Source organism: Thunnus maccoyii, chromosome 21 (assembly GCF_910596095.1).
Source record: "Thunnus maccoyii chromosome 21, fThuMac1.1, whole genome shotgun sequence".
Lineage (NCBI taxonomy): Eukaryota > Metazoa > Chordata > Actinopteri > Scombriformes > Scombridae > Thunnus > Thunnus maccoyii.
In genome coordinates this window covers 2,915,848-2,941,829 of record NC_056553.1, presented here as the reverse complement: position 1 = coordinate 2,941,829, position 25,982 = coordinate 2,915,848, and the positions used below count along the sequence as shown (strand labels likewise).

The window sequence follows — 25,982 nt, the reverse complement described above, 5'->3', positions numbered from 1 at the left end:
CGATGAAAGCTCTAAAATGAAATATCGGCATCAGCCATTTCTGCCGATTGTGAGAGGCCGATTTATTGCCTTCTCCTCCGCCCACATGGAGAGCCGGGGCTAACGTTAGTTGGGAGGCTAGCTGGCTGTGCTTCCCTCCGATAATGTTGCGGCTAATGCTCTGCTAGCCTCTCAGCTAACGTTAGCCCCGGCTCTGCATGTGGGCAGGTTCATTAAAGTTTTAAGGCTTGATAAATTCTTCCTTCATATATTGTCTTTCTTGATCATACTTAGTATAATCTATGCTTGCATGCATAATAGTCTCCTCAGCCAGCTGGAAAGAAATATGTGCATATATCGGCATCGGCAATCGGCCACAGTGAGTTGGAAATATCAGCATATCGGATATCGGCAAAAAATCCAATATTGTGCATCCCTAGGGTGTTTGTGATTTTAATGGGTATAAGAAATGTGTTTTTTTAAATACAGTACTGTGCAAAAGTTTTAGGCACTTAAACTAAATTGAGGATGCTTTAAGAATCCTGCATGAATAGTTTTTATTCATCAGTTAACTTGATAAAAGCAGGAACTTAAAGTAAATCAATATCTGCTGTGAGCAGCTTTGTTGTAGTTCTCCTCAGTGTTTCAGGTACTCTGCAGGTCGGTTGTTCCTGCATCTTGGAGAAGTTGCTACAGTTCTTCTTCTGTCTCTTCATGTTAATCCCAGACTGACTCCATGACGTTGAGATCAGAGACTGAAGATGGTTCCTTATGACTCCAGCTGGATGTTTGTTATCATGCTGCAGATGATCAGACGTCTCCATGATGGTGTTACATTATGGAGAAGAATCTAAACATCTAAAGAGCCTAAAACTTTTACACAGTTAATTGTTATGTGGTGAGAGGAAGGTATGTGAGGCATTAACCACCCTGGAGATTTTACCCAATAAGACATCAGGTTCGTTACACTACAAAATAAGAGACGTGGTTCCATCCATCAATAAATCTTTATTTTAACAATAACAAATGAATAAAACAAAGAGTAATGAAGCATCCACACATGTATTAAACAGGCAACTAAAAATATCACACTGGTTAATGCCTCACATACCTTCCTCTTGCCACAGTTATTGTTTATGCTATTTAAAAGATGGTTTGTATTGTTTTCATGACTATAAAAAGAAACAACTATGACGACGTATCTCAACACATATTTAAGACACACAGCAAGTTTCCATCATCTATGTTTTCTATCATACATGATAGTTTCTCCTAGAAATTATGTTCATATACGACGACGATGCAACAGAAACACAACGCTGCTGCTGCTGCTGAATCAACATGATGTTAAATGTTGAAATGTTTATTAATGTTTTGAGTTTCATATTAAGTTGCAAAAATGTTGACACTGAACATATGAGTGAAATGTTTGAACTGATCTTGCAGCACAATCTCCACTAATAAAAGATGTTATCATTAAACGTTATTAAACTGTTTCTGCTTGTGTTCAGACTCTGGTAACATCTTTCACTAACATGAACAAACCTGAACAAACAGTTTATTAATCTGCCAAGACAACATAACTGGGAAAACAGTTTAGTTGTATATGAAGATGATTGCTGGGAGACGAGAGTTTTAACTCTCTGCTTTATCAGGTTTTGAGCCCAAAATAGAAAAATCTGGTTTCATAACAAAGCAGGTGAAGTGTTATTTCCTTCCTATTGTTGAGTGGAAATATCAACTTCGCTTTCTAGATAAGCTCAATAAGAGGTGAATGTGAGGAGGAGACTTGGCTGAATCCTTCTCTCTGCAGGTGCGGCGTCGAGACAAAGCAGAGAACCTGTTTTTGTTCCAGTCCAGCTGAAAAGAAACAAAGACGAACTTTCTTCTGATTTCACTCTGTGATGACGAAGTCCGAACTGCAACAGATGGTAAAGAAGTGATGAAACCATCATCAGGATGTTCTGTGTCTTTGTGTAGATGAGCTGTGAGTTTAATGTGATGCAGTTTAATCTGAGAGACGAAGAGCAGAAGTGGAGATTTCAGAGTAAAAGCATGTTTGCAGGTTGGTAATAAAGATGGATTATCAACCAGGGAAAGAGGGTGACTGACCAGGTCCTTCTGAATGGGTTTTTGGTCATTTAATTAATTGAACATTTGTTAATAAATGTGTTTCCAACAGTATAATGTTAACTGAAGCAGTACTTTGTTCAGCTGGCTGCAGAATAAGCATAAAAACTTGATCTATAAAACACTTTTCAGAACAGTGAACAGCACCACGATATAATGAAATCCAGCAAATTACAGAGAGATCAAGATTTCTAAAAACTGTAAAATAAACAAATAAAACATATATAAATGTGAGCTTGAACATTAATAAAAGGATTTTTTTTAAAGATACGTTTGAAGTAGTGGTTTGAAATGTGTGAAGTGAAAGCAGCAGAGACAGAAACAGAACAAAAGCAAAATCATATCTGTTCAGACCATCTTACCAGGAATTTTCACGCCTTGCTGTCTGAACTGAACTCTGAACTCTGTTGTGAGAAAATATAAAGTTAAATACCTGCAGCAGCAGATCATCAACCGTCATTTATTTAAAGAAATGATCAATTTACCTGTAATTAACCTTCTTTTTCTGCACATTAATGATGTTTCACACAGATTCAACATCTATACAGTTACTGTACATCATGTTTATAGCAGCTGAACTTTTCACTATTTAACACTGTTGTTCACAGATAAATGTAACCTGAATGCAACCTTTTAAATCAACTAATTAAAGAAATATGTCAACAAGCAGCAATACTGGAAACATGTTTAGGAGACTATATGTAATGTCATAAAATATAGAAAGTCAGATAAAAAAAAAAAAAAATTCTAACAGGTTAAAACACAAGAAAATGTTCATTTCAATCACAACAGATGTGCAGGCGAAGCCAAAAATAGAAGAGAATCAAACATCATCATCACAGCAGCATCATAATTCAGGAGCAAAACATCTATAATCCACATTAATAAACTCATCTGTGCAAACCAGAACCTACAATATTGTTCAAAATAGAAAAATACTAAAGTTAAAAAGGAGGAATTTCTTTTCTGACTTCCTGTTATTTATCCTGTTCTGATGTCGGATGTTAAACTTGAGGTGAACGTGTGTAGAAATACTGTCAGCAGGGACAGTTTTGCACAAACAACATCATCACTTTTGTTCAAGTTGTTGTTGCAACTTGTATTTTTAATTTTCATTTTCTTAGATTCAGTTTTCTATTCACACACGTTATTACATGTTTATTCTCTCTTGGTTTCATGCTGCTGCTGCTGCTGCTGCAACACGTTGTTGTGCTTCTCCTGCAAAAATAAGTCAAAATGTCTGAATGTCTGTTGAGAAGAAACATTTCAGGTGCACGTCAGAGTTTCTAGTGTGAAATGTTTGGAAATCATGTTTTTGCACGTTGCTTTCAGGACTCTGTTGCTTAGTTTATGTAAGAAAATGAGCCTCATCAAACTATTTAAAGTCACAAATTACATTAATGAAGTTCTGTACTTACTGTAAGAACAATTTTAGGTACTTTACATCAATATTTCCATTTCATGCTACTTGATACTTTTCCTTTTTACTCCACTAAATGTATTTGACAGTTACTTATAGATTTCACATATAAAACATGCCCAGTTTATAAAATATGACACATTTTTACATATTAAACTACCAGAATATAAAGTAGTGAAAATGAGCCTTTAAGTGCATTTAATAGTATCAGAAGTAATGACGGGATGGATAAAATACATCCCAGAATCCCTTGCAGCACATGATCTGTTTATGCCTGCAGACTCAGATCTGACGTGCTGTTAAATGTGTTCAGTAAACAACAACCAGCTTCTTCTTCCAGTTACCTGAACGCATCGTTAAAAAAAGGATAAACTGTTATCAGGTTAGACGCTGCAGAATGTCAAATATGAAGCTTTAAGTTCCTTAACGAGATAAAATCACCTGTTAATCTAATGCGACGTGTTTATATGACGACGCCCTGCGAGGAGGAAATAAATGTCCTTGGACTTTATTTTTAGATACCAGAAGGTTCAAAGTACAGCAGAGAGTAAGAACAAACTTCTCTGAGGCTCCGCAGACGTTTTGTTACCTGCAGGAAAGTTTTAACACAGTTTTCAATCTAGATGCATTTATTTCATCAACTTCAAAGAAAAACTCTGTTTCTGAAAGAGCTGCTTTTATTACTTTGGATGCAAAAGGAAACAGGTAATTATGTTTTCTCACTTGGAAGGAAAAGCTCAAATATGACAGCTGTTAAAAGTATTTTTGTGAGTAACAATAACATAACAGTTTCTGCTTTTAGTTGATAAATTAGCAACATAATGAGGTTAAAATACTCGTCATGCATGCAGTGATTTCCGGACCACAAGCTGTATCATGTGCAGGTTGATCCTCTGATTCTGCAGCAACAACAAGCTACTAATCTCTTTCTAAAGTCACTAGAAGTTGTGGGGACGAGATATTTAAGAGTGGAAAATGGACACTTTACTGGGAGGACTGGTTTCCAGAAAACACAACATATGAAAATGAAAATCAAAGATATTCAGAAGAGTCCAGAGTCCAGTGCAGTAAAACTCAAACTGCCTTCAGTAACAGACAGAGTTGGTTATATTTTAAGTTTTCCTACATAGATTCACTTTATTGTCTCTGAGTAGAAACACAAACTATTACATGTTGATTCTATCAGGTTAAAAATTCACTAATAAACAGTTTAGACAAACTGAGAATATAACAGAAAAGTTGCAGCTGTTTTGACTTCTTTCTGGGAACGATACTGTGTGGTTACAGCTGGTTTTTATTTCTAAAAATTCAGTATATTTGCCAACATGATGCTGCATCTGATGTGTTGCAGCACCAGCACATATTTTTAAAATCGGTTTCTGTGTGGTTGTTTGGCTTTGATTAGACAGTGAAGTACAGGTTTGAGATATTTGTGATTTAATTGAGTTTTTCTCTTCTTTTGCTGTTTCTGCTCCTCTATAATTCAGATGGAGATGTCGTTGTTTTTTTACTCCACTACATTTATTTGACGGCAGCAATAGTAAAACGCTGGTTACACATGAAGTGATAAGAATTTAATAACAGGATGTATAATAGTGCAATAGTCACGTGGGCCGCTTATCTGCATTATGAGTACTTTCATTCAGCTGAGTAAACTTCTGTACTTTTAAAATACTGTATCATTTTCAGAATATACAGTAAGATATTGGAATATTTATTAGTTATGTGTAAACATGTAAGCAGCATTTCAGTGTTTTAACTACTTTATATTCACATTTGTGCAGGTTTGTCTTTAAGAATTCTTCATATTTTATATGTTAATGGATTCTGTGTGTAAAAATATTATTTTGTATAACTACATGATAACAACACGTGTAGTGGAATAAAAAGTATAAAGTAGCAGAAAACAGAAATACTCAAGTATTTACAGGAATTTATAGTGTAAATAATGGATTATTTTCTCAGTGTGCTATCATCACTTTCACTTAAAGGAAGTGAATATTTCCTCTGCTGCTGAACCACAGTCATGTTTGTGTTGCTGACGCACCTTTAGTTAATGATAAGTTAGATCAGGGCTGCACGAGGCCCAGTAGATCTGATACTGGTGACACTGGTCAAAACATAATTTAAGACGAGGACTTTTGCAGGAACACTCACCCAACTTTTTTTACTGCGTATTGATAACTATGCTGTGACTCTCATTCAGGTGGTTTGTTGGTGTGAGACTCAAAATGAGGCTCTGCTATGGAGACGAGGATGGAAACTCTGCAGACGAGCAGCAGACGGTCGAGTCTGCGGCCTCCAGCTGCTCCAGAAACAGCGAGTGGCAAACATATCTGCAGAGCGAGTAAGACCAGATTCATGATTTACCTTTTACACATGACATGACGGGATCATATTTCAAAATATGGTCAGATATGAGATGTTACACCTAGTTAATCCACTCAATACTCAATAATCAGATTAAATGTGGTCATGTTTGCATTACTTCTTATTACATTTTGTCAACAATTTCTCAGCATTGCAGCACTTTAACTTCCTTCAACATTAACCATAAAATATATTAGACACAAATCATTATTTTTCTTATCTGAAGGGGATGGATATTGCTTTATAACAGACTTTATGACTCTTCTGTACTTGTGCTTCTGTCACACCACAATTCACTATTTCACAAGATGACTTTAAACTCTCTTTCAGTGACGACAAACACACCAGAAGACTGAAGTTTTTTGGAGCCGTGTACCTGCAGTTCAATCACTCCAAAGAGCTGGTCGATGTAGACTACAGTTTGGAAACTTCATTTGCAAAGTACGATCACTTCTTCATGTGTGTAAAACACGTATAACAGGATTTTTATTACAAAAACATGAAACAAGAAATTATTTGACATTTAGGGCTTCTTGTGCAGACTTTATGAGAAGATCAATATCAACTTTATGTTTGTATGCTAAATATGAAGCTAGAGTAAGGAGGTGATTAGCTTAGCTTAGCTTAGCTTAGCATACAGAGTGGATCTACTGGCACCTCTAAAGCTCACTGATTAACATCTTATAGCTTGTTTGTTTAATCTGTATGTGTTAGTTAGTGAGCTTTAGAGGTGCTGGTCGCTGGATTTTGTTACTTTTAGACAGAGTCAGACTAACATTTCTCCTGTTTCCAGTCTTTATGCTAAGCTAAGCTAACCGGCTATTGACTGTAGCTTCATATAAAGCCTACAGACGTCTTCTCATCTAATTTCTTGGCAAGAAAGTAAATAAGAGTTACTTCACAAAACGCGTAACAATTTCTTTAAGCTTTTCTGTTTTACATTTCAGGAGTTTAAATTACAATTTCCAATTTCCCATTTTGTAATATCCATTTGTTATTTTCAATTTCCAAGTTTTCTTGATTTTTCTAATAATTAATTATGACCTGATTACAATAATAATAATAACAGATTACATTTATAAAGCACTTTATCTTGATACCCAAAGTGCTTCACAGTGAAGGGGGGAAACTCACCTCAACTACCACCAATGTTTAGCCCCCCTGGGTGATGCATGGCAACCATTTTGCGCCAGAACATTCACCACATATCATCTTGAAGTGGAGAGGGAGGGAATCACTGAGACTGGGGGATGATTAGATGGCTAGATGAAGAGAACTGGGTTGGCAATTTTGTCAGGACACCAGAGAACCCCCTACTCTTTGCAATAAGCGCCATGGACTCTTTAATGTGAGTCAGGACCTCTGTTTAACGTCTCATCTCCTGCAGCACAGTGTCCCCATCACTGCACTGGGACTTATTTAGACAATAGGGAAGACCACCCCCTACTGGTCCACCAACACCACCAACTTAGTTTTGGCCAGGAGGTCTCCCATCCAAGTACTAACCAAGCCCACACCTGCTCAGCTTCAGTCAGTCAGCAGAAACAGGGTACATGTTGGTACGGCTGCAAATAACGTTATTATCCTGAGTTTATTTATCATTTTCTCTTTTGATTTCTGGGTAAAATAATCCTCTATACCGAATGCAATGACACAATGAATATGATGAAGATTAACTGGTAGATTTGTGTAGGAAAAAGTGTTTTGTGGCTTTATACAGTTCAGATATCACACATGCTGAGCTTCAGATCTACTTTCAGACTCGTGTGTGCGAGGACAAACAGTAAGGGATACCCTCCAGCTTTCTAGATCCAACCGTGAACCTTACAGTAAGTTCATTTCTCATCCTTCATAAAACATGAGGTTTTCTTCAATGACACAAAAATAATGGACGTATATTCCACAGGTTATGATGCTGTCAACTTATAAAGAATCCATGAAGAGAGGCCACTTGATGGGAAACTTCAGATTCAAATATAACTGATATCATTATATTTACAGTGTAAATTATACTTTTATCAAGTATGTCGTCAACTATATAAAACTGCATTATCAGTCATTGGTTTTTGTCCAGTTTCAATGATCAGAATCTAATTTGAAAACATACATTTCCGTTTTAATTCCGTCTGATCACTGAAACTCAACCTGATGAGTTTTCACTGTTGACAGGACCAACATTTAGTCAGAAGCAACATCATATTTTGTTATTTATGAGCCCTGAAAGGTATTTTTATGACAAGCAGATGACAAGGGAACATTTTACTATATATCAAACAGATTTTGTTTAATATGTTTTCTCTTTTTTCTGTATTGTTCTCAGATTGTTTGTTCTCTTATTGGGTTTTTGGGTGGGGAATTATAGGTATGTCTATAGACTGTTATATAGCTGTATGTACATATTGTTTGTGTTTATTAGTCAAACGCTTGTCTGACCCAACTGACAGTTATTTGGTTTTGTTTTAGGAAAAATGGTGAATATTTAAGGATTTGTCTTGCAGGTCATATTTGAGACTAGGGGCCTGTTTCACAAAGATATTTTAGACTTGTCAGTCTTCATTTTTCTCAGATTAGTCTAATATAAGTTAGACAGATTCACAAAAAGAAAGACAGACTTATTTTAAGCCTAAAAGGTTAGCTACCCCAAGACCTATGTTTCCATGGTGACTGGTAGCACAAAATAGAGGAAAAATGGCTCTAAATTTGTATTTTTCTCACAATGTTGTGGAGCAAGTCACAAGAAAGCAAAGAGTTTTTACATAGATGGTAAAATGTCCCAATAACTGTTGGATTTGTTAAGACAACAACCATTTTCTGCTGCAGTGTAGGGAGCCGAGAGATTTTAAGCAGTTATTCAGTCGCTGCGTTTTTTTTAGCTTGAAAAAACTCTTAATTTAAACATTATGCATTGCAAATTGGTCCAACTTAAGATAGCGAGGAACTAGACAGATGAATTTAAGCTAAACCATAGTCCTCATGATCTAAAGATTATCTTTGTCTACAGTATTTTTGTGAAACTGGATGCTGTTATGATCAGGAACTTAGAAATACTGAGGTCACGATCATGATTGTTCCTCTAAAACGCCAGAAAATCTTCAGGGCTGATTTCTTGTCATGGAAAAGTCTTGAAAAATTACAAAATTGTCCAAAATATTCCTGAAAACAAAACACTGTCCTGAAAAAATTTCGTAATGTACAATAAACATGATCAGGCAGCCACATTTACACCTTTTTTTAAAAAAATGATCCTGTGAATGTTTTTTTGGTTGTCCTGGTAGGATTGAACCTGTAACTGTGAATCACAACGTCTGTTTTAATGACACGTTTTAAGTGTTTGTCTGTTTAGGGAGCCCGTGTCACATAGCTACTGTCCTCTGCTGTGAGGCAATAAAGTATTTTAAAAATATGATTGTGTGTGTCTGTTTACACGTAAAACATGTTTCATTACAAAGAGGGCAGAGCTGAGGAGGAATTAACGACATTAATAGAAGCCGTCACCTTCTACAAATGTCAAAAGTGTCTAAAGTAAAGTTTCTGACCATGTCAATACTGCCAAACACTTTCATTACCGTCATTATAATTATTTTCAACAGCTCTCTTACCTTCATTAGCATTGTTTTCTTTTGCCACAACTACTTTTCAAACAGAGACAGAATAACCAGCACTTATTAATTGTTAGTAGTGATGTGGAGAAGGTGTTTAGAGAGGAAGTCAACTCCACCAAATAGTGATTTTTCCCTCTAAACTTCTCACATGCTTTCATTTCAATAAATGTTCAAATGATCCAATATTTCAGCAAAAATCAAAGATTAGAGAAAAAGTCCAGAAACTGAAAACAGATTTGTGTATCAGAACTTTGTTTTTTCTTCTTTCCTCTCCCATTAATCATCTCACGACCCCTCAGATTTATCTGCTGACCCTTTGGAGGGGCCCGACCCCTAGGTTGGGAACCACTGGACTAAACTAGCTAACTGTATATAAAGTAGTGTAAACTAGCTCCACCTCCAGCAGCTACAACAGTAACATGCTGCTCTAACACTGATGCTTCACTATTAATAATCTAATGATGTCATATATAATAATATATCAGTCAGAGGGACCAAACCACTACTTTTACTGCAATACTTTAACTACATCAAGCTCATAATACTTATGTACTTTTACTGCAATACTTTAACTACATCAAGCTCATAATACTTATGTACTTTTACTGCAATACTTTAACTACATCAAGCTCATAATACTTATGTACTTTTACTGCAATACTTTAACTACATCAAGCTCATAATACTTATGTACTTTTACTGCAATACTTTAACTACATCAAGCTCATAATACTTATGTACTTTTCCTGTAGGAGGATTTTTCATGCAGGACTTTTACTTGTAATGGAGTATTTATACGTTGCTATATTGGACTAATCCAGAAGATGGCGGTAATACACCTAAAAGCTGTTTGCCAACTGCCAATAAAAAACAGTAGAAGAAGACGGAGCAGGAGCAGCACGAGAAGAGGAAGCAGCCTTGCATCCCTGCATGCACCGTCGTGTATGACTCTGGGTGCTGTAAAGTCCTCCAGCGGTCTGTGTTTCAGTTAAATGAGGGTTAAAAGTGACGCAGCGTGTTGACACCAAACAGAAGTGACTCAGCAGCTCCAGAAGCATGAATCTGAAGATAAAGTTAGATTAGTCTTTACTTTAGCTTCTCATGCTCACCGGCTCAGTTCAACTTTCCGGTGAGTTTATTGTGATGGAAACACGTTGAAGGAAAAAAAACAAACCCTCCACGATCAAAGCAGGTAATTAAAACTGGGGCTGCTAACCTCTAACAGGGACGTTTCTGGATAGTTTGGTGCCCATTTCCTGTTCATGAGAGACTGATCTTTATTGCAGAAAATGGAGATAATCTGTACTCTGGATTAATACTGGGCGAAATGGACAAAATCTCACAATGTCTTCGAACAAATCCCTCAATATCAATATTGCAACAGAGATTTTTGATAAATAATCATAAGTAATGTGGATGTGAGGACAGGAAGTGATTAAAGGCAAATAATAGAAAAACTACAACAGTCTGGTAAATTCAGAAAATTACATTATTTTACTGTAATGCAGCCTTTAAAACCAGTAAAAGACACTTTTGCCACATCACAATACTACAGTATCCAAAATATCGATACATTGTCCAGTCCTGCTCTAGATTTAGTCATTTGCGCTCTCGATATCGATTTCGCCAATCAGACAGAAGTTTGAAAAAAGTGACGAAGACGTTTCCCGTCAGTTATGGATCCGATCCAAGTTTGATCCGAGGCAGCCAGGAAGCGAACCGCAACCACACTAAGAGAATATAATATATAATTAATATATTGATTTATGGGTTTTGGACATTTTTTTGTTCTGTAAATCATTTTAATCTGGAAAATAATTATTTTCCCTATCGATTATTTTGTTGATTATTTTCTCGATTAATCGATCAGTTGTTTGGTCTATAAAATGCCAGAAAACGGTGAGAGAAAAACATTAAATCATCACATTTAAGTAGCTAAAAGCAGCAAATAGTTTGGTTTATTAGCTCAAAAAAATGACTAAAACAATTATTCGATTATCAGAATAGTAACCAGTTAAGCTTCTGGCGATCAACTGATCGATCAGTCGACTAATTGTTGTATCTCTAGTGTGATGTAGGAAGAAACTGTGTCTGGTTGTTTTGGCGTTCGGTGCTCTGTGGCGCCCACCGGAGGGGAGACGCTTATCACTTGTCTCTTTTTGATGATGTCACAGGTGACCGGCAGGAAGAGAAGCGTCTGGCGGAGGAACCGAAGAACTTAGTCGGCCATTTTGTCTCAACTCAGCCACTACAGAGACAAAATGGTTTCTTCACAAAAGGTGAGGAAAAATATCTCTGTAGTAACATTAAAGCTGCTGGTAATAATATAACATATTAGCAATTGGAATTGTTGTGACAGTCCTTATTAAGGATGATCATAACGACTAATTTACCTGATGATTTAACAGAAATTTAAATTTAGACTAGTCTAAAAGTAAGAAAACACTCAGAAAACAGTCACAGCTGAGCTCAATTTAATCCATAACATGAAACATTTCTGACTAAATATAACATGTATTTAAGAGCCACTTGAAACCGTTAATCATGTTCTTCAATGATCAAATCATATCTCAAATGCCGCTGAAATTTGTGGCACTTTGCGCCGTGCATTATGAACATTATCCTACAAATAATGACAACAACTCACTAAATAAAAGTTATAGTTATAATAAAAGTTAAAATAACATTTAAAAGAATAACAAATATTAAAGAAAACAATCAGTCATCAGTAAAACTACCAATAATAGACCTACAAAAAATAACAATTAGGCCTACTGATTGACGTAACATTAGATTAAGAGTTTTTTTAGGCTACCAGTATTCAACAATGGCACGCTGTTGGCAGTCAGCTTCAAACAGCAGGTACACACACACACACACGACGTGGGAGGCCTTCTTACTTGACTGACGAAACATTTTTGTTCGGCAAAAATCAACACGTCAACATCTTCAGGTGAAAGGTGAGACCTCAGTCGATTAACAGTAAGTCCAGGAGCTGAAGAAACTCTCAGTTGGTGCAGATGTTGCAGGCACACAGAGATAGAAGACTTGCAGGACGGCGTAGTTTTGGAAAGCGTTGCGTCTGTCAGCATCACCACACAAGTGGGTCTTCATTAGGTGGGATACAGGTAAGAAGGAGGTGCAGTTGTTTTGGTCCGTACCTGAATAGATCTCCCCAAATTAAACATATGAAGAGGGAGAATTAACCAGAGTTTGATTCAACTGGACTAAGCAATACAGGTTGGGAAATGCCCTTACTGACTGTCTCTCTTTGTATCTTTGTTGCTATAGAAACATAAAGGCCAAAATGGATCAGAACCTCGTTCCTCTCAGGAGGGTGACAAAGCTGTCCCAGCATCAGGAAACGAAGATGAATCCCACAGCTGTGACCAGTGTGGAAAGGTGTTTCCCACTGTCAAACAGATAAACAGACACCAACTTATCCACACTGAAGAAAAACTGCACAGTTGTGACAACTGTGGAAGAAGCTTTGTCACTTCAGCAATACTAAGAATCCACCAACGCATCCACACTGGTGCTAAACCGTACAGCTGTGACCACTGTGGAAAAACCTTTCGCCATTCATCTGGTATTAGAATGCATAAATTAACACATACTGGTGAAAAACCATTCCCCTGTGATATGTGTGAGAAAACTTTCCCTTCATCATATCGTTTAAGAGAACACAAAAACACCCACACTGGATATAAACCCAACATGTGTGGCCAGTGTGGAAAATCCTTTAGCCATGCAGTAGCCCTAACAAGACACCTACGCACCCACACTGGAGAAAAACCGTACAACTGTGACCAGTGTGGGAAGGTGTTTTCTTTGTTGAGTACCTTAACAGTACATAAACAAAGCCATACTGGAGAAAAACGGTTCCGTTGTGACCAGTGTGGGAAAACTTTCACAACAGCATCTAACCTCAAAGACCACCAACAGGTCCACAGTGGAGAGAAACTGTACTGTGAGGAGTGTGGAAAAGCCTATAGCTCGGCACAAACCCTGAGGGTACATAAACTCATTCACAAAAGAGAGAAATGCTTCTGCTGTGACCAGTGTGAGGAAGCTTTCACTTTGCCAACTGACCTCAGAGCCCACCTACGTACCCACTTTGGAGATAAAGTGCACCGCTGTGACAAGTGTGATAAACGTTTCAAGACATTACGTAACCTCAAAATGCATCAACTTATCCACACTGGAGAAAAACCCTTCTGCTGTGATGTTTGTGGAAGAGCCTTTAACCAGAAAGTAGCCCTGGTACAACATCAACACATCCACTCTGTGGAAAAACCCTACAGCTGTGACCAGTGTGACAAAGTATTTGCTAGACGAAGTTATTTGAAGTTACACCAAAGCATCCACAAAGGAGAAAAACCTCACAGGTGTAACCAATGTGGAGCGTCCTTCTACCGTCATATAAACTTAAAACGACACCAACGCATCCATACTGGAGAAAAACCGTACAGCTGTGACCAGTGTGGCAAAGCTTTTGCTTTGCGTAGTAACCTACGGATTCATCAAAGAGTCCACAAGGGAGAAAAAACACACCGTTGTGACAAGTGCGACAGAGCTTTTACTTTACGAGATCAATTAAAAAGACACCAATTGACCCACTCTGAGAGTAGGCTGTACGGCTGTGAACAGTGTGGAAAAACCTTCAAACAGCCAACCACCCTAAAAAGACACCAGCGTATGCACAGTGGAGAGGATGTGTACTGGTGTGAACAATGCGGGAAATGTTTCCCAATGTTCTCGAGCTTAAAGGCCCATCTATTCGTCCACACTGTGGAGAAAACACACCGCTGTGACCAGTGTGGGAAAACTTACAAGCATTTAAACAACCTAATATACCACAGACGAAGCCACACTGGGGAGAGACCGTACAAATGTGACCAATGTGAGAAGACATACAAAGATTCAAACACCCTAAGAACCCACAAGCTGATCCACACGGGAAAGAGACAGTTCAAGAGCAGCCATGATGAGGTATGTAAAACTGAGTCCAAGTTAAAATGTCAATATGTTATGCACGCTTTTGCTATCAGATCAGTTTCAGTTATTTCTGGGTGGAAAGGTACAGGAAGACGTAACGACTAGAGATGCACCGATCGATTGGCTTCTGATTGAAACTGGCTGATTTTCAGCTGATTGGCCATGACCGGTATCTGGCCGATCAGTCTCATATATCAGATTTTTTGCCAGTCAACTTTAAAAATAAAAAACATGTTGTTGGATAAAGTTGGATATACTGCAGTTCATTTGGTTGGATTTATTTGTACAAAAAATACTTTTGTCTCCCTCTTCAGGCAGTGAGAGTAATTACAAAAACACCGTTGACGCGTGCTTATGTCATAGGCTCGGCCTTAGCCTGCTCAACTGCTATTGTTGTGGCTGTAAAACAGTGGATAAATTGTTTGGAAATTAAACTACTATACTATTTTAGTGCCTGACCTTTTTTGGGGCCGATACTGATATTAGTGAGTAAAAAAATGTCTATTGATATATCGGCCGATATTCTTACATCTACGTAAATACACATTTTTTGCAATGATCTCTCAAATGTGGTTATCAAACACTTGTGACAAATATATGTAATGGAGGCAGGATATTTTACAGTTTAACAATAAACTCTATTGTATATAATATATATAACTTAAGAAAAGAAATCTCTGCATATTGGACAACATATATACTGATACCGATATATCTGTGATAGGCTCTAATATTTTTATGTTAGTGAGTTTATTTGACTGGATACTCATACTGGATATAATCTAATTTTCTCAATGCATACAGTATTTAAAACCTTCGTACAACCAACTCAGTTATCATATAACCTTCCTGAGTTGTCAGATGATAAGAACGCTCATAAGTCCTTAACATGGGAATCTTTCCCATCCGTCCAACATAGCATAAATGTGACAATAGCCTCCATTTTAAAATCCTGCAGCAAACACTGACTTAAGCTCTCTCTGTATGTTTCTGTGTTATAGAAGCAGAACGGCACAAATGGACCCAATTCTTCCTGTCAGCACGCTGGCAATGATAAACCTTACACCTGTGACGAGTGTGGAAGAACCTACAGCCAGAAAATAACCCTGGACAGACATCAACGTATGCACACTGGACAGAAGCTGCACCACTGCAAACAGTGTGGGAGAGGTTTCCCCTTAATATCTTCACTTAAACTTCACGAAGTTGCGCACAGTGGGGTTAAAGCGCACCGCTGTGACCAGTGTGGCTCCTCATACACCACTGCTGGTAGTCTCAGAAGACACCAACTTGTCCACACTGGAGAGAAACCCTACCAGTGCAGGTACTGCGAGAAAACCTTCAAAACAACATTTGAGCGTACAAGTCATGAACATGTCCACGCTGAGAAACTGAACAGCTGTGACAAGACTTCGCATGACAAACAAAAACATACCCTCCCTGCTAAAAAACTGTTTCACTGTCACAAATGTGCACAAAAATTCTCTACATTACCAGCTCTCTCCAAACATCAGTGTGAATATGTTAAGAGGAAATCGTACTGGTGTGAAGAATGTCAAAAAAGCTTCCCGTCCGCAGACCACAGGAAGACACACGACGCATCTGGATCGACAGGAAGTTCCTCTTCTGGCTGCAAGATCAAACTTAAACAACTTGAGATCAAGCTCCACAGAATTCAGATTGAATCGCTTTAATGTCTCAGCTGATCACAAAAAAAAGCAGGGAAGCTCTGTTGAAATGAGAGCAGGAGGCACATTAGACAGCAGGTATGATATTCAGTCCTGCCACTATATAATCAAGTAGCAGCGAGTAGTTTCATTTTTATTTTTTGTTGGAATTCAGACTGAAAACTATAACTGTCTCAGGTACAGCTGGAGGTAACTGATGCCGAGGTTTGAAGACTGATCAGGCACCAAAACGCTGCACAGATGTTTATGATTGTACGAGGAGGAATTTTACTGCTCTGGAAAGTGATCACAGCAGTAATGATTTAATATTTTGAGTGCCTGACAGACAGTAGAAATACGTGTTAGAGCTGCAACAGTTAGTTCAATAATAGATTAGGAGTCATTCTACCAAACGGGTGCCATTTGGGTCTGCAATGTTTGATGAGGTGCAAAAGGCGCAAAATGCAATTCAAAATTCAATTCTTCAACTGGGGCCTCTGTCAGTGTCTGAGCTGTGAATGTTTCTATTGTCACTGTGTGACTTGTGACTCAAGTTATAACGTTAAAACCCTGTTAGAATCAGGTAGCTTTAGCATCTGCAGCTAGCAGTCTTTATGTATCTCGGCTTACGATTCATTGTCTAGCAACTCCTTGTGGTGAGCAATATTGGAATATTAATTAGAAATCATGAAGTGGAAATGAAATATTTTGTTACGCACAAAGTTACAGAAGTGTATTTCAACACTGTATATTTAACATGAAGGGGAAACTATTGAACATGTGTCCGTAGATTGTTTTCATGCTGCTTCTTTTAGGTCTGATTTACAGAACCTTTCAAAAGATATCATACCAACAAAGATTGATATTACTCATTTTTAACAATCCCAATTTCTGTGCAGATGAAACTTACATAATTAACTTGGTTAATATCTTTGCAAAATATTATATCCCATAAAATTATATGAATTAAAAGATTACGTTCCTTTTATACTTTTAAAGTTACCAATTTCAAACACATTTGACTACTATTGAAAACTTAAAACTCAAAAATTATTAATTGGCAAAAACTATTAATTATGTAGCCTTTTAAAATTTACTCCAGTTGTTTAGCAGACCGTGTAATGATTCTTTCCTTTCCCTACATTTTGTTATTTGTTGTACAATTTAATTGATTCTAATATTATTTTATTACAGTGAAGCAACTTTTACAATGGAAAACTGTCTTGAACATGTATGTTGCTCAATAAAGTTGGGGGGGGGGGGGGGGTCACACTCCTGTCACCCCATCCCATGGATGTATTATAAGCAAGCTGCAACCTCCGGGGATGTAAAATGAAGCCAATGCGGAAGTGTCAAAAACTGCAGTTGCTTGAATGGCCACTTAAGGCTCCAAAAGCGAGTCATTCTCCATCGACCCCCATGTTAAATGCCCAACTTTACAGCAGAAATAAACATGTTTACAGCCTGGTACAAAAAACGGTTTTGGTCTCTGTAGCTAATGTCCCCTTTCATGACAACTGTACGGGGGGTGATTCTTTTTATAACTCACCCGTTTAAGTTTTATTAAGCCGTAAAGTTCTGCATAATGAAGGACATGGCTGCTTTGAGTGACAGGTCCGCCAGCCTCTAGGTGGCTTGTTTCAGTCATTCGGCCCGCCTCTTTGCCCATTTTTGATTGGCTGGGAGTTAGGCAGCGTCACGCGCTGCCAAGATGGCGACGGCCGGAGCGGCTCACTTTGAGCTTCAAAACCGCTCCTCAGAAACCAACGGGTGACGTCACGATAACTACGTCCATATTTTTATACAGTCTATGATTATAAGTCACGTAAATATCACGACTGCCTCCTTCTGGTTTTCCCGGTTTTTCGCGGCACTGTCCGCCCGCCAAAAATAAACAACAGTAGAAGAAGAAGCGGAAGAAGAGGAAGGGTCACATAATGCTTGCGGTGTTCAGGCTTCACGTAATCCTAACGTTACCGTGCTGTATTCCAGTTAAAAGGCTCAAAAATGACGCAGCTCGATGACACTAGACAGAAGAAGTGAGTCAGCAGCTCCAGAGGTAGGTAGCTGAAGCTAAAGTTAAAGTTAATCTTTACTTTAGCTTCTCATGCTCACCGGTCCGGTTCAGATGTACGCGCTGAAGAAAACCGGGTTTGCCGAACCCTAACAGGTACATTTCTGGATAGTTTGGTTTAGTTTCCACATGGAAAATGGAGAAGAGCATGCTACAGAGCCCGGGAGACCATGGAGAAAAAAAACCCGAATTTGTATTCTCGATTAAATGACTTAGCTATTGATTTAGCAAGTCATGCTCTTGATTTAAAGTGTAGCTGCACCCCGGGTCTGAGCCTAACGCGACCCACTGCATAATTTTGAAAAATGCTATAAAGTGGGCGAGGGGCTGAGGAGAAGAGAGGAGGGATGACAGGACAGACATTGCTACCAGCTAGTAACTGCAGGAACAGACAGTTGGAAGGGCTGCAGGGTGAGATGTGAGGAGGATTTCTGTTGTTTTTGTGGCCGCCAGCAGCGTTTCTTTTCGTGGACCCCCTCCAGCAGGCCAGCACCTGTCTCTTATCAGCATATATTTGAAAACCTCCCTAACGGTCGACTCTACGTCAGCATTGTTCCCGCCTTTTCAGGGCTGATTTTGAACAGCAGATGACAGATTAAGCCATTTTTAACCCATGAAATGCAGATTTAAAAAAAAAAAAAAAAAATTATAAATTCTGTGTCAATGTCAATATTAACACCAGTATTGATGTGTTTCATCACAATTCTTTCATATGATTTAGTTTACTGCTCAAAAAACATGTTTTAGTGTGCAGCACCTCTTAAATAATTTGTGCACTCAATTTAATAATTTGTGCACTGGATTTAATAATTTATGTTCATCTCATTTCTGGTCTGTGGGAAGAAGCCAGAGCACCCTGAGAGAACCCAAACAGGTACTACAAGAACATGTAAACATATATGTATAGATATACTGTATATATTATGTGTTATATCCTCTTATGCGTCTTTTATGTGTTTCCATTACATGGCACCAACTGGACTCGACTCCACTCACTGTACATTACTGGATCTCTTTCCATTACACATATCACCCTTCAATGTAGGGCGGGGTTTGCAGTGACGACCGTCGCTGATTGGTTGAACACATACAGCACAGCTGCTTCAACTTGTGTGTAGCTTCATTCATAAAACAAGGAAGTGCTCTTGTATCGACCAGTTTAGGACAAAGGGGAGGACATTTCTCCTCTTTGATTACGTTAAAAGTAAAGGCTTCCTGACTCGTTTTAAAAGAGATTGGAGAGACAGCGTGGCGGTGGTCGAGCGAGGAGCTACGATAGAGAAAGCCTACCATTGATAAGTGCCTGCCAGACCATCCATGCTACCAGGTCACTTGTCTCTTGTTGATGATGTCACAGGTAATTGGCAGGAAGAGAAGTGTCTGGCAGAGGAACTGAAGGACTTAGTTGGCCATTTTGTCTCAGCTCAGCCACTATAAGGACAAAATGGTTTCTTCACAAAAGGTGAGCAAAAATATCACTAGTAACATTAATGCTGATCTGCTGGTAACAATACAATAGCATGGGTGTGAGTTATTTAGTGATATATGCACCTTGGAAATATTTCCAAAGGTCTCAGTAAAAGTGACACGAATCTTTTGAAGATTTTTATGGTTGCACGTAAATTTTTTTTTTTTTTTACAAAATTCTGGCTCCAGAAGAACCCTCCCACCAAAAACCAATCTCACCACAAGGTCCTGTTAGTAGCTGTTATGAAGCTTTCAGTCACATCACACAGTCTTCCTCAGCAGATGATGTTTATTCAGTATTCATGAACTTTGAGAGGCTCAATACCTGTTTTTAGTCACAGTAGAGGTCAGTGGATCACCAAAATGCCTGCAAAACTGATACTCCCATCAGCCTCACCTGCGCTTAGTGTTCAGTCAGTGTTCAAAATATAGACCATAGAACTGAAAAACATTAAATCACATTTGAGGAGCTAAAAGCAGTAAATATTTTTGGCATATTTGCAAACAATTATTTGATTATCAAAATAGTTGATGATAAAATGTCTGTCACATGTCAGATCAAGGTTAAATCATGTTCCCGCCACAAATGAACTGCTCCAGAATTCGTTAGTAGTTGGACTGAGACCACTTTCTCTAAAGGGTCCCAGTGCAGTTGTTTTAGTCCGTACCTGAATACGATTGCTGTGTTCAGATCTCCCCAGATTAAACATATGAAGAGGGAAAATTCACTAGAATTTGATTCAACTGGACTAAACAATACAGGTTGGGAAATGCCCTTACTGACTGCCTCTCTTTGTATCTTTGTTGCTATAGAAATGTAAAGGCCAAAATGGATCAGAACCTCGTTCCTCTCAGGAGGGTGACAAAGCTGTCCCAGCATCAGGAAACAAAGATGAATCCCACAGCTGTGACCAGTGTGGAAAGATGTTTCCCACTGTGAAACAGATAAACAGACACCAACTTATCCACACTGGAGAAAAACTGCACAGTTGTGACAACTGTGGAAGAAGCTTTTTCACTGCAGCAAAACTAAGAATCCACCAACGCATCCACACTGGTGCTAAACCGTACAGCTGTGATCACTGTGGAAAAGCCTTTCGCCACTCATTCAGTCTTAAAATACACAAATTTACACATACTGGTGAAAAACCATTCCCCTGTGATATGTGTGAGGAAACTTTCCCTTCATCATATCGTTTAAGAGAACACAAAAACACCCACACTGGATATAAACCCAACATGTGTGGCCAGTGTGGAAAATCTTTTAGTCAAGCAGCCACACTAACGGGACACCTATGCACCCACACTGGAGAAAAACCGTACAACTGTGACCAGTGTGGGAAGGTGTTTTCTTTGTTGAGTACCTTAACAGTACATAAACGAAGCCATACTGGAGAAAAACGGTTCCGTTGTGACCAGTGTGAGAAAGCTTTCACAAGAGCATCTAACCTCAAAGACCACCAACAGGTCCACAGTGGAGAGAAACTGTACTGTGAGGAGTGTGGACAAGCCTATAGCTTGGCACAATCCCTGAGGGTACATAAACTCATTCACAAAAGAGAGAAACGCTTCCGCTGTGACCAGTGTGACAAAGCATTTGCTAGACAAAGTTATTTGAGGGTACACCAACGTATCCACACTGGAGAAAAACCTCACATGTGTGACCAGTGTGGAACATCCTTCTTCGAGTATATACACTTAAAACAACACCAACGCGTCCATACTGGAGAAAAACCGTACAGCTGTGACCAGTGTGGCAAAGCTTTTGCTGCACTTGGTAACCTACGAGTTCATCAAAAAGTCCACAAGGGAGAAAAAACACACCGTTGTGACAAGTGCGACAGAGCTTTTATTTTACGAGGTCAATTAAAAATACACCAGTACACCCACTCTGAGAGTAGGCTGTTCAGCTGTGAACAGTGTGGAAAAACCTTCAAACAGCCAGCCACCCTAAAAAGACACCAGCGTATGCACACTGGAGAGGATGTGTACTGGTGTGAACAGTGCGGGAAATGTTTCCCAATGTTTTCGAACTTAAAAGACCATCAAGTCGTCCACACTGTGGAGAAAACGCACCACTGTGACCAGTGTGGGAAAACTTACAAGCATTTAAACAGCCTAAGACACCATAGACGAAGCCACACTGGGGAGAGACCATACAATGATGAGGTATGTAAAACTGAGCCCAAGTTAAAATGTCAATATTTTATGCATGTTTTTGCTATCAGATCAGTTATTTCTGGGTAAACTGATTCGATCAGGGGTTTCAGGGCAGATATCTGCATATGAATAGATGGAAGAGAATGTCGAGCATTAGTGATGACTTAAAAATAATGAAAAAGTTCATATGCTTGTTCCTTGTCTTAAAATTTGTGTCATAATCATGCCCTTAACTCTACAGTTCCCATAATGCTTTGGGGGATATATTCATTTTGGAAAATTGATGCCATGAAAATGCATTGTAGCCATGGATGTACAGACAACTATCACTGGATTACTTTGATACTGCAGGGAGCGTTCAGTCCCTCCAGGAATTTGTGATTTTACATTTACAATAATTAAAGCAAATTCAAAAAATCAAAAAATATTTGCGAGAGCTTGCAGTTTTGCTGAATTACAGCAACTTTTCTGTATGAAATGATCAAATCAACAGACCGCTTGTGATTTGGACCAATTGTCACATTTCGTGTCGTGGTAACTTACGTTACCGCAACATTCAGGTAGAGGATGGACAGATCTCACCTGCCAACCAAAATGATGCCATAGACCGAGCAAAACAATAGAGACAGAGTGCAGTTAAGTCCCGCCCACCCCGGAGGGGAAAACAATTCATTGCTCTCCACTGACTTTGTATTGAGAGAAGGTGCTTCTGTCTGCTAGCAAACAACAGAAAAATTCTTTAAAGCTGCTGTGAGGTGAGATGCACTACTAACGGTTAAGAACCAAGAACTAAGTTTTTATAAGCCGTTGAACCGTAAAACTGAGGCTTTAAGAAGACAAAAGTGGATAATGTTACAAGGCCTGAGCCTGCAGCTCAAAAACCTCCATAAAAATGCTGCTAGTCACAGAGAACATGCAGGTTGAAAGTAAAAATAGAACAGCTGTTTAATTGAAAGGTATGCAGCGTTTGTAATAGACGTTTAAATCACAGAATAGCTGACCTGCGTTCAGATTCTGTTTAAAATTTGCACTACATTTAGATGGAAACCTTGGTATTGTAAAGGGAGCACACAATGTGATCGATCGATAAATCTCCTGCTGGGATGAATCAGATCGATCCTGATGCATCTCATCTCATGATCAATGTAGGGATATTTAGTGGATAACAGTTGAAACAGTGTCCACACACATTTCTGGCCTTTCCTGTGTGATGGAGGACCATGGCTTGATTTCCCTCGAGCTCAATAAGATGTCAGCAGAAGTTTGTCATATCAGAGTTACTGTAATTACAAGTTTTCAAATTGTAAATAGTGTTCATGTCAACATCCAAGTAATAACGTCAGCTAGGGAATTGGGATTTTTTTTTTCAGAAAGGCCCAATTATATTTTCAGTTCCTGAAAAGTAAACAAACATGGGTGCCTCACGTCAGCCTAAGTTTGTCATTTAGTGTAATTAAATTCAAATTTAATAGATATAATGTAATTTTGTCAATACACACAGTATCGAAAACCTTCATACAACCAGCTCAGCTATAGTACAACCTTCCTGAGTTGTCAGATGATATGAACGTTCATAAGTCCTTAACACGGGAATCTTTCTGATCTTTCCCATCTGTCCAACATAGTGTAAATGTGGCAATAGCCTCCATTTTAAAACCCTGCAGCAAACACTGACTTAAGCTCTCTCTGTATGTTTCTGTGTTATAGAAGCAGAACGGCACAAATGGACCCAGCAATGATAAACCTTACACCTGTGACGAGTGTGGAAGAACCTACAGTCAGAAAATAACCCTGGACAGACACCAACGTATGCACACTGGACAGAAGCTGCACCACTGCAAACAGTGTGGGAAAAGTTTCCCCTTAGCATCTAAACTTAAACTTCATGAAGTCGTGCACAGTGGGGTTAAAGCGCACCACTGTGACCAGTGTGGCTCCTCATACACCACTGCTGGTAGTCTCAGAGGACACCAGCTCGTCCACACTGGAGAGAAACCCTACCAGTGCAGGCACTGCAAGAAAACCTTCAAAACAACATTTGAGGGTACAAGTCATGAATGTGTCCACACTAAGAAAAGCTTCCTGCCCTCAGACCACAGGAAGACACACAATGCATCTGGATCGACAGCAAGTTCTTCTTCTGGCTGCAAGATCAAACTTAAACAACTTGAGATCAAGCTCCACAGAATTCAGATTTAATTGCTTTAATGTCTCAGCTGATCACATAAAAAGCAGGGAAGCTCTGTTGAAGTGAGAAGCAGGAGGCACATTAGACAGCAGGTATGACATTCAGTCCTGCCACTATATAATCAAATAGCAGCGAGTACTTTAATTATTGTTTTTGTTGGACTGAAAACTGAAAAACACTAAAAATGCTGCGTTGGTGAAGGCGTGTTGTTTCAGGTACAGCTGGAGGTAACTGATGCCGAGGTTTGAAACCTGATCAGGCACCGAAACACTGCACTGAGGTTTATATTTGAAGAATTTAACTGCTCTGGAAAGTTATCACAGCAGTAATGATTTAATGTTTCAAGAGCCTGGCAGACAGTAGAAATACGTGTTAGAGCTGCAACAGTTGAGGTTAGTCTGTTGAAAGAAAATTAATCAGTACTATTTTGTTATATAAATTAAATATCTTAATGTTTCAGATTGTTCCAGACAAAACAAGCAAATTGAAGATGTTACTGTGGCCTCTGAGAAATGCCATTTTGCTTTGCTATTTTTTAACATTTCATATATGGGTTAATTGATAAAATATTGATGAAATCCGTTTAATTTTTTCCATGTTCCGTTTGAATTGTCCTGAATTCTATGTTTTATGATCTAAGCTCATTTTTATCATCAGAAAGTGTGTATTCATGTGGTGGATGAAGAAAATTTCAACAGTTCAATAAAAAGTATTCAAATTTAATCATACATTGAATGAAATTAATATATGTATATATATTTATATACACATATAAGCGATGCGCGAATTAAAGTTTTTTAATACCGTCACCCACCTGACCCATTTATGAGAGCCAACCTGCAAAAATATGCTTTAATCAAACCACCTGAACTGGCCCACAAACCACCGACTCTCTCTCTCTCTCTCTCTCTCTCTCTCTCTCTCTCTCTCTCTCTCTCTCTCTCTCTCTCTCTCTCTCTCTCTCTCTCTCTCTCTCTCTCTCTCTCTCTCTCTCTCTCTCTCACACACACACTCAAACGATGCATCTTTCACATCTTAACAGTGAAGTTTAACAAAATACTAGCCTACATGTATAGGTCTGTACTGTCTTTTTTTAAAGCCTAGTGTAGCTGCACTGTTCTGTCCACAGTTCCAGGATTTAACCAATTTTGACGCGCATCAGGGTGGGGTATATTTTGCTCCTCTCCTGTAAAAGACAAAATAAAGTTTCAATAGAATAATATGTAAATAAATAACAAGTGTGCTGTTTTTTTTTCCTTTTTTTCATTTTAAACCTTATGATACATTATCATTGTTTAAAGCAAAGCAACAGCTATATTCTGTGTAGAAAGATAAATGGACTGTACTTATATAGCACCTCTCTAGTCCTCTGACCACTTAAAGCGCTTTTTATCACATTCACCCATTCACACACATTCATAGGCTGAATGGGTACAGGGGCTACCATGCAAGGTCCCAACCTGCCCATCAGAGGGAGTCTAATCATTCACACACTGATGGCACAACCATCAGGAACAATTTAGGGTTCAGTATCTTTCCCAAGGACACTTCGACACGTGGACTGGAGGAGCCGGGAATTGATCCACCAATCTTTTGATTAGTGGACGACCTACGCTACCTCCTGAGCCACAGCCGCCTAGAAACACATTAGATATGCAGGGTTATGCTTTGATAGTATGTTTAATTGATGCGTGCCCTGTGATCTATGTCCAAAACACACATCAGCATCCTCTTATCATTTGTGAACACAATGCCATGAGCCTCTGCTGTCGTATCCTCCTCCTATGAATGTTTCTTTGGTTTGGCTGTAATGTGAGCCACACAGCAGCAGCAGCTCCATGTCTCACATCTTGCTGTTTAACTCTGATACTCCCCAGCTGCCCTTTTATAGGCCACTAATTGAAGATGGGCTCATTGGGATATATAC

The 25,982-nt window shown here is 38.7% G+C and overlaps 1 protein-coding gene and 2 long non-coding RNA genes across 3 annotated transcripts; 2 read left to right on the top strand and 1 right to left on the bottom strand.

Annotated features, from left to right (window-relative positions):
• Positions 1 to 1,343: 1,343 nt before the first annotated feature.
• Positions 1,344 to 7,230, bottom strand: LOC121887826. The gene is made up of 4 exons (XR_006093067.1): positions 7,034 to 7,230; positions 5,687 to 5,865; positions 2,472 to 2,513; positions 1,344 to 1,898 (listed from the first exon to the last, which is right to left on the bottom strand). It is a non-coding gene; the product is annotated as an uncharacterized LOC121887826 (long non-coding RNA).
• On the top strand, positions 5,787 to 9,117 carry LOC121887825. The gene is made up of 4 exons (XR_006093066.1): positions 5,787 to 5,876; positions 6,230 to 6,340; positions 7,660 to 7,728; positions 7,806 to 9,117. It is a non-coding gene; the product is annotated as an uncharacterized LOC121887825 (long non-coding RNA).
• Positions 9,118 to 10,394: 1,277 nt separating this feature from the next.
• LOC121888535 (zinc finger protein 91-like) lies at positions 10,395 to 24,778 on the top strand. The gene is made up of 7 exons (XM_042400140.1): positions 10,395 to 10,693; positions 11,676 to 11,780; positions 12,793 to 14,493; positions 15,501 to 16,186; positions 19,084 to 19,114; positions 20,521 to 21,876; positions 23,575 to 24,778. The coding sequence occupies exons 2-7, from the start codon at positions 11,763 to 11,765 to the stop codon at positions 24,064 to 24,066; spliced, it is 4,284 nt and encodes a 1,427-aa protein (XP_042256074.1). The 5' UTR covers positions 10,395 to 10,693; positions 11,676 to 11,762; the 3' UTR covers positions 24,067 to 24,778.
• The last annotated feature ends 1,204 nt before the right edge of the window (positions 24,779 to 25,982 follow it).